This window comes from Epinephelus fuscoguttatus, linkage group LG14 (genome assembly GCF_011397635.1).
Source record: "Epinephelus fuscoguttatus linkage group LG14, E.fuscoguttatus.final_Chr_v1".
Lineage (NCBI taxonomy): Eukaryota > Metazoa > Chordata > Actinopteri > Perciformes > Serranidae > Epinephelus > Epinephelus fuscoguttatus.
Window position 1 is genome coordinate 34231643 of NC_064765.1, and position 8798 is coordinate 34240440.

The window sequence follows — 8798 nt, forward strand, 5'->3', positions numbered from 1 at the left end:
CACAAATGACCCCTCAAATTAATCCGTGGAAGCAAACAATCACTCTAAAAGTTTAACGTTTTGTCTGGTGAAGATAAAATGTGTCATTTATTCTGTCTTATTTCATGACCCAGTAGTGTCTATGCTGATGCATACAGCTCTTAGTAAATCTCTCAGGTGTCATCTTTAATTTGAGTCCTAGATAACTAATATTGACCTTGTTGTTGCACAGAAATATTCTTTTGATTATGGGCATGTAATTTTTGAGTAGAGATGTGAGAAAGACACCTAGTGAAGAAGGTAAACTGCCTTTGTATTTGATAAAATCATTGCTTTGTTTGTTTGTTTGTTTTTTGTTTGTTTTTTTAACGTTGTGAATAATGACAAGAACTGCTCAGAGTACAGTTCTGCCTCTGTGACACTGCTGGGTGTTGAATGATTTTACAATGCTCCTTGTAACTATACTGAATCTCATCCACAGGAAACACACTTGGCTCAAATACAACCCTGGCCACTACAGTGAAAACAACACAAGGTGAGCAACTTTTACTGGCTTCTATTCAACAGATCTCATTTGGCCATTGAAATAATGTGACATTGCTTAAAACCTGCTCTTCTTGAGAGCCCCCGCCCACGAGAGAAGTGCTTCATTGTCATTTGAATATGCATCACAGCAGGGGCGATTGCTCTGAAACAACAAGGGAGGCTGAACTTCCCCTAAAATTTCATAGAAAAATGGTCAAATATGCACTATTGAATTTACATTGAAATATGAATTTACATTGCTTTAAACGTGCGCTAGGATGCATTTCACATCCTGGCTATGATGTTCAAACGTCAGCTGTTTATCACCAGTTTTCAAACGCGACCTCCCTGTCATACATTCTCGTGTCAGCTCAGTGGACGCAGAGCCTCCAAGCATTCCTATGAGACAGCGTTGAACAGGTTTTTTTCATGCAGCAACGTGAGACAGGCATTGGATAAATGCGACAAAATCGTAACTTCCAGGGAGGCTCAGCTTCTCTGGGACCTAATGGAGCAGTAGGCGGATAGCACGCTCAGTGTATGCATGATGATTGGAAGAATTGTCAAAGAGGCTTAACCCCTTTGTGATTGACAGCGCTTTGGAAATACACACTGCCATCGGCGAGTGAAGTCTTCTGACAGAGTGCCGGCCAGAGTTCCTTATTTCCATAAGCGATATAGCTCATTTTCACCGTTTGTACAGTACACACACAACACACACTGTAAATAAAGACATTTAAGTTGCCTTATTGAGTTTGTATCCTGTTTAGTGTCGTTAGTTTGTTCGTTAGTTCGTTGACTCACAAAGCTGTAGTTGTGTGTGTGCAGTTGGTATGACAGGGTCACAGACCATTTTCTGCAAAAGGAGCGGAAGGCAGAATTCATATATAATATATGTGTGTTTCAGTAATATTTGAGAATGTTGCTATATAGCACTGTTTGTTACCCGGGTCAGTGTTAAGGTGCTGCTCCCTCCAGAGAAATTTATTTTGAGAGAAAATCAGTACTGGTGGTGTAGACACAGTTCAGGTGTTTAAACCCACCTGAAAATCTTTGAGGTGTGTTTTGCTGTGGTTCTATGGCATGAGTGTGGTTGAAAAATGTCTTCAGTTAAATGTTCCTTTTATAGATTACTGCCTCGCTACAATATGACAAATTTTATGATGTAAAGTTAAAGTGACCTTAGCCTGTTTGAAAGACCAGGGCATTTAAACATGAGAGAACATGGTCATGCTGCATGTTGTTTCAACCCAGAGAAGATTAACTAGCTAGTCAGATTTGCCACTTCCACCTGAACCACACCACAATCACAATGTTCCAAACTTTGTAAATTGCGTTATTCACATAAATGACCCCTCAAATTAATCCTTAGATGTTAACAATTCCAACAGTGTTACTCTCATCATTGTACAGTATGGACTGACGGCACAGATCATCAAAGCTACAAGCAAACAAAACCTCCTTTGTACATTCACAACTACAGATTGTGTCTTACCTTTGCTGTTTTTGTGGTTTAAACTTGTGTCTGGTGACATAAATGTCAACACCAGTAAACATGGAGCCTTTTGAGTTTAAATGGCCATGGTAGAGGAATGATGTCCAAGACATCACATGGAAGTTACACAGAGAGCTTGTGTATTTCATGATCTGTGTCTCCATCTGCTGGTTAAATCAGTGGTAACACCTTCAGAAATGTTAGATCCCACATTTCATGTGGCGTTGACTTTATGGAAGGCTCATTCCAACTTATTATGGTTTACTATGAGTGGAGACATGAATACGGATCTTATTGATTGATTTTTTTGTAATAAAGAGAAAAATATATGTTTTTAGATTGATTTAATAGGTCTAAAAACATGTAAGTGACTTCAAAACAGTTTTAATGATGTCTGGGAGCCAAAGAGGGTGCATGATTATACTTTGAAAGGCCAATTTGAAGATCTCACATAAACATTTTCCACCTAAACCTCTCCAAAGTTGTTCTGCTTCATTTTAAAAGCATCTGTCTATGCACAGGTGATGTTCAGATGTTGTTATATGGTTTACTAGAGTTTTGGGCTGCAACTATATAATTTTAAAGGAAATTTCACTCTAAAAGTGTAAAGTTTTGTCAGATGGAGATGAAATGTTTCATTTATTCTGTCTGATTTCATGGCCCAGTAGTGTCTATACTGATGCGTACAGCTCTTAGTAAATCTCTCAAGTGTCATCTTTAATTTGAGACAAAGATGACTAATATTGACCTCGTAGTTGCATGGAAATATTCTTCTGATTATGGTCATATCATTTTTGAGTAGAGACCTGAGAAAGAGGTTCAAGAAGTTAAATCGCCACTGTAACTGATTAATCCTGGCTTTATCTGTTTTCTTAATGACATGGATAATGGAGAGAACTGCTGAGAGTATAATTCTGCCTCTGTGACACTGCTGGGTGTTGAGTCTTTTTACAATGCACCATCTAACTAGACTGAGTCTCATCCACAGCAAAGACAACCGGTGCAAACACAACCCTGGCCCCAACAACAACACCAGGTCAGCAACTATGACTGGCTTCTATTTTACAGATGTCATTTGGCCATTGAAATAATGTGGCATTGCTTAAAACCTGTTCTTCTTGAGAGCCCCCGCACGCAGGAGCAGCGCCACATTGGCATTTGAAAATGCATCACTGGGCATTTAAACATGAGAGAACATGGTCATGCTGCATATAACTTCAACCCAGAGAAACTTAACTAGCTAGTCAGCTTTGCCACTTCCACCTGAACCACACCACAATCATATTGTTCCAAACTTTGTAAAATGCGTTCTCTCTCAAAACATTACGTAGGATCGCAAAACAAAAGTCCAAAAATTTTTATTTCACACTGTCTACACAAACGACCCCTCAAATTAATCCTTAGATGCTAACAATTTCGGACAGTGTTACTCCCATTACTGTACAGTATGGACTGACGGCACAGATCATCAAAGCTACAAGCAAACAAAACCTCCTTTGTACATTCACAACTACAGATGGTGTCTTACCTTTGCTGTTTTTGTGGTCTAAACTTGTGTCTGGTGACATAAATGTCAACACCAGTCAACATGGAGCCTTTTGAGTTTAAATGGCCATGGTAGAGGAATGATGTCCAAGACATCACATGGAAGTTACACAGAGAGCTTGTGTATTTCATGATCTGTGTCTCCATCTGCTGGTTAGATCAGTGGTAACACCTTCAGCAATGTTAGATCCCACATTTAATGTGGCATTGACTTTATGGAAGGCTCATTCCACTCATTTATTATGGCTATACGTCTAATGGGTACTGCTGGGTATTGAGTCCATGAGGGGACACATGAATACAGATCTGATTGATTGATTTTTTTTTCCAATAAAGCAAAAGACAGATGTTTTTAGATGGATTTAATACGTCTAATCAGGGACGCCGCCAGGAAGATTGGGCCCCATGAAAAGAAATCACATTGGGCCCCCCCTGCGCAGCTGTTGTCACCACATCTCTAGGACCTAACTGACCCATTAAAAGCTTTACATAACTCTAACTCTGAAGGCTTGCAACCGTCTTGCTTCTTGTAGTTCAATACTACCAGTACAATATTTACTGCTAGTGAGTTGTACATGCAGCAGTATGCAGTTCATTATTTGATGCAGTATGCAGTTCATTATTTGATGCAAGATTAAAATATTTAACTTTTCAATCAAAATAAATTAAGATCATCATCTCAAAATAATAAAAACAGCAGATTTTTTTATACCAATAAATTAACGACACTAAATCCTACAGATTTACATTGGCCCAAATTACCTACAGTTCTGTATCACCACCACTAGATTACATACATTAGATACATGTTTGTTTGTTTTGTGTGTGTGTGTGTGTGTGTGTGTGTGTGTGTGTAAGCTGCTCAAATAAATTGCCCTTCATGAGGGAGTAATAAAGTCTCTATCTATAGATGTCATTTAACGGCCATAATTCAATCCAAATGAAAGCATCTAACTGGACTATTGTAATATTGCCTGTAACTTTAATACAGGCTGAGTTAGGCTACTTAATGTTTCCAACTGTCCAGCATCCAGTGTACAGATGTAAGCTGTTTTTGTTTCATAATAATCATTATGTGGAAAAATAATTTGTTTGAATTTGTCATGAAAAAAATATTTCGTTTTCTTTTTTGTAATGGTAAAAAAGAGCAAGAGAGAGAGAAATTGCCACAGACTTCTTGCAATGATGCTCATGGCATGTCATTCAACACAGTGTTGCTCACCTTCTTCATTGGGACGGGGAGGGGTAAAGTTATGGGGAGACAGGGCTGCAGCTTCTGACTCATCTGTTATTAAGTCTGGTAAAAGGGGCAGGGATGACTGATTTAATATGAATATCTTGCTAAACATTTACCTGCACTGATTAAATGTAGGTTAAAAAGGAGTAAAGTGTAGGCTAACACTAGTCTGTAGCTAGCTTATTTCACTATGGACATTAAGCTAACAGGTTCATTTCTACCACTCACAGACTAACTTACAGGCTACCCACCTTTCTTGGAGAAAAACTGGCTCACATATTGACACCCTTTCTTTTGCCTCTCCTCTCTCTCCTTTCTCTCTTTCCTTTTCTGAAAACCAGATTTTCTTTTAGTACTAGCTAGCATGAGGATGACTGTAGCGTTCTAGCACAACTGCTGACTGCTGCTAGGCACCTTCACCTCAGTGCGCTAAGGCAGGACCAAACCATTTCATGCTGATACAGGGGGGTGGTCAGTCAATATGGATGTTTACTTTTTGGTCAATGGGGATATTAAACTTTTACTGCCAAAAACAAGTGAAAACAAAGCAATCATTAATTTTATTACTATATTTGAAAAATAATAATTTTATATTAATTTTTACCTATTTTTGGGGAAGGAAAATGAAAATTCACTCTAAAAGTGTAAAGTTTTGTCAGGTGAACATACAATCTTTCTTTTATTCTGTTTCATTTCATGACCCAGTAGTGTCTATACTGATGCATACAGCTCTTAGTAAATCTCTCAAGGGTCATCTCTAATTTGACACCAAGATGACTAATATTGACCTTGTAGTTGCACAGAAATATTCTTCTGATTATGGTCATATCATTTTTGAGTACAGACCTCAGGAAGAGGTCTAGTGAAGAAGTTAAATCGCCACTGTAACTGATTAATCCTGGCTTTATCTGTTTTTTAATGATATGAATAATGGAGAGAACTGCTGAGAGTACAGTTCTGCCTCTGTGACACTGCTGGGTGTTGAGTCTTTTTACAATGCACCATCTAACTAGACTGAGTCTCATCCACAGCAAAGACAACCGGTGCAAACACAACCCTGGCCCCAACAACAACACCAGGTCAGCAACTATGACTGGCTTCTATTTTACAGATGTCATTTGGCCATTGAAATAATGTGGCATTGCTTAAAACCTGTTCTTCTCGAGAGCCCCCGCCCACGGGGGCAGCGCCTCGTTGTCATTTGAATATTCAACACAGGGCATTTAAACATGAGAGAACATGGTCATGCTGCAAATTACTTCAACCCAGAGAAGATTAACTAGCTAGTCAGCTTTGCCACTTCCACCTGAACCACACCACAATCACATTGTTCCAAACTTTGTAAATTGCGTTCTCTCTCAACACATCATGTAGGATCACAAAACAAAAGTCCAAAAATTTTTACTTCACAATATCGACACATAAACGACTCCTCAAATTAATCTTTAGATGCTAACAATTTCAGACAATGTTACTCCCATCACTGTACAGTATGGACTGACAGCACAGATCATCAAAGCTACAAGCAAACAAAACCTCCTTTATACATTCACAACTACAGATTGTGTCTTACCTTTGCTGTTTTATGTCAACACCAGTAAACATGGAGTCTTTTGAATTTAAATAGCCATGGGAGAGGAATGATGTCCATGATCTGTGTCTCAGTCTGCTGGTTATATCAGTGGTAACACCTTCAGAAATGTTTGATTTTTGATGTTTGATGGGTTTGTTTTTTTTACAAAGCCCAAAACTTATGTTTTGTAGATGGATTTAATACGTCTAATGACATGTAAGTGACTTCAAAACAGTTTTACGCATGTCTGGGAGCCAAAGAGGGTGCATGATTATACCTTGAAAGGCCAATTTGAAGATCTCTTGTAAACATTTTCCACTAAAACCTCTCCAAAGGTGTTCTGCTTCGTTTTAAAAGCATCTGTCCATGCACAGGTGATGTTCAGATGTTGTTATATGGTTTACTAGAGTTTTGGGCTGCAAATACATGATTTTAAAGGAAAATTCACTCTAAAAGTATAAAGTTTTGTCAGGTGAAGAGAAAATGTTTCATTTATTCTGTCTTATTTCATGACCCAGTTGCATCTTTACTGATGTTTACAGCTCTTAGTAAATCTCTCAACTGGCACCTCTAATATGATACCAAGATGACTTAGATTGATCTTGTAGTTGTAAAGAAATATTCATTTACTTATGGGCATATAATTATCAAGCAGAGACCTGAGAAAGAGGCTAACTGAAGAATTTAAACTGACATTGTCACTGATTAATCCTTGTTTTATGGGTTGTTTTTTTCTTTAACCATGTGAATTATGATGAAAACTGTTGAGAGTACAATTCTGCCTCTGTGACACTGCTGGGTGTTGAGTCTTTTTTACAGTGCACCGTCTGACTTGAATGAATTTCATCCACAGGAAACACACTCGGCTCAAACACAACCCTGGCCACTATAGTGACAACAGCACAAGGTGAGCAACATCCACTGGCTTCTATTTTTACAGTACACATTTGCCAATTGTAAATAATGACAGCAACTGTTGAGACTATAATTCTTCCTCTGTGATTATGTAGTAACAGTAAAAAAAAAATGCTTTTATTTCTAGCTAATACCACAAGTGGGGTAACAAAGCTTGCCAAACAACCAACATCCATACTCCTGGCTGCTCTGCTGACAACTGTGCTGCAAATACTGCAACAACCAGTCTAAATACATGTGTGACTTACTAATCATACTAATCAATAATCAGTAACTATTAAATTTTACCTAACACATGTTGAGAGCAGGATTTCTTGATATTATTGTGACTTATCTATTCAAGCCTAAGGGAAATTGTATTATTGCTATTGCTTAACTTCTGCTTTACGCTATCCCTTCATGTGTAGAACTACGTTATTTTACAATCACAGTGATTACAATAATGTTTTATGTGGTGATCTGGATTATACTCATACTGGGGTTTTAAAATTAAGTACTGCCAATAATGATACATATGCTCCATCATTTTTAAAAGCTAAGGTGAATGATAAATAGAGAGATTTTAAATTGATCGCCTTATCTATTATCATGACTTAAGCTGCACTGCTATTCCTAAAATTAATAAAGGCATATTAATTAATATGTGCTGTTTGTGTTTCTGTCTCTTGGAGCAATTTGTAAGAAATTCAATATATGATATGTCCTGATTTTAATGGATTTTACTTAACACCATCAAACCCAACACCATGCTTGAACAGGCTGCAAAGAGCTGATCAAAAGGCAGCACATTGTCACTTAAAGCTATTGTCTACGTTTCGAAAGATTGATCATTATTATTAACATCATTTAGATGGTGGTTATGGCCCAGTAGTGCTAGGTACACAATGTGAAGAGCAAGAGGAACCAAAAAAATCCATTCTCTCTGGCGGCTGCAGGCCTGCAAAGAAATGGACCAATCACAGCCATCCGGTCCGCATGGGAGTTACTCCTTGCCCAAATTTGCACTCTCTCTCTTACCCTCCGTCCAATCCCCTCACTCCATTTTGACACTCCTCTGCTCCTCGTCCCGCCTCGTCCCAACCCCCCCTCCGCATCTTAAAGTATGAGCAGTTTGTAAGGCCCTGAGCGATTCAGCTACACCTATGGAAAATATAGAGAGCGACAGCAGCAAGCAGCCTCTGCTTGCCCTACCGGCAAAGGCCGAAAGGAAGCGTAAGTCTGCCTCTGAAAAGGCAGAAACAAAGAGGAAATGAGACAAATTGATGGCTCAAAACAGACTAAATATTTGGTCATCCTTTGACTGATGGAGAAAGCTCCAGCAAGATCTGGGCCTGAAAAGTGATGTTGATACAACAGAGTTTTTGTTGAACAGGTAATATTTCGTGTGGATGTTGTGACATAGATAACTGTATGCCAGTGCTGGCTTATGACTGTGAAAGCTGCCGTTAGTTTTTTGTGTGGGTAGACGGCGTCGAAACATTTTGTTGCTATGCAGGAGGGGGTGTGTCGTTAGGAGGCTCCAAGGGGAG

At 38.7% G+C, this 8798-nt stretch overlaps 1 protein-coding gene across 1 annotated transcript in view; it reads left to right on the top strand.

The window, feature by feature from the left end:
• The window catches only part of LOC125901393 (uncharacterized), a 49375-nt gene extending 41464 nt beyond the window's left edge, over positions 1–7911 (top strand). The window contains exons 42-46 of the mRNA XM_049597083.1: positions 461–514; positions 2988–3035; positions 5813–5860; positions 7208–7261; positions 7397–7911. Coding sequence (XP_049453040.1) covers positions 461–514; positions 2988–3035; positions 5813–5860; positions 7208–7261; positions 7397–7500 — 308 coding nt within the window. The 3' untranslated portion in view covers positions 7501–7911. The remainder of the gene's footprint in view (positions 1–460; positions 515–2987; positions 3036–5812; positions 5861–7207; positions 7262–7396) is intronic.
• The last annotated feature ends 887 nt before the right edge of the window (positions 7912–8798 follow it).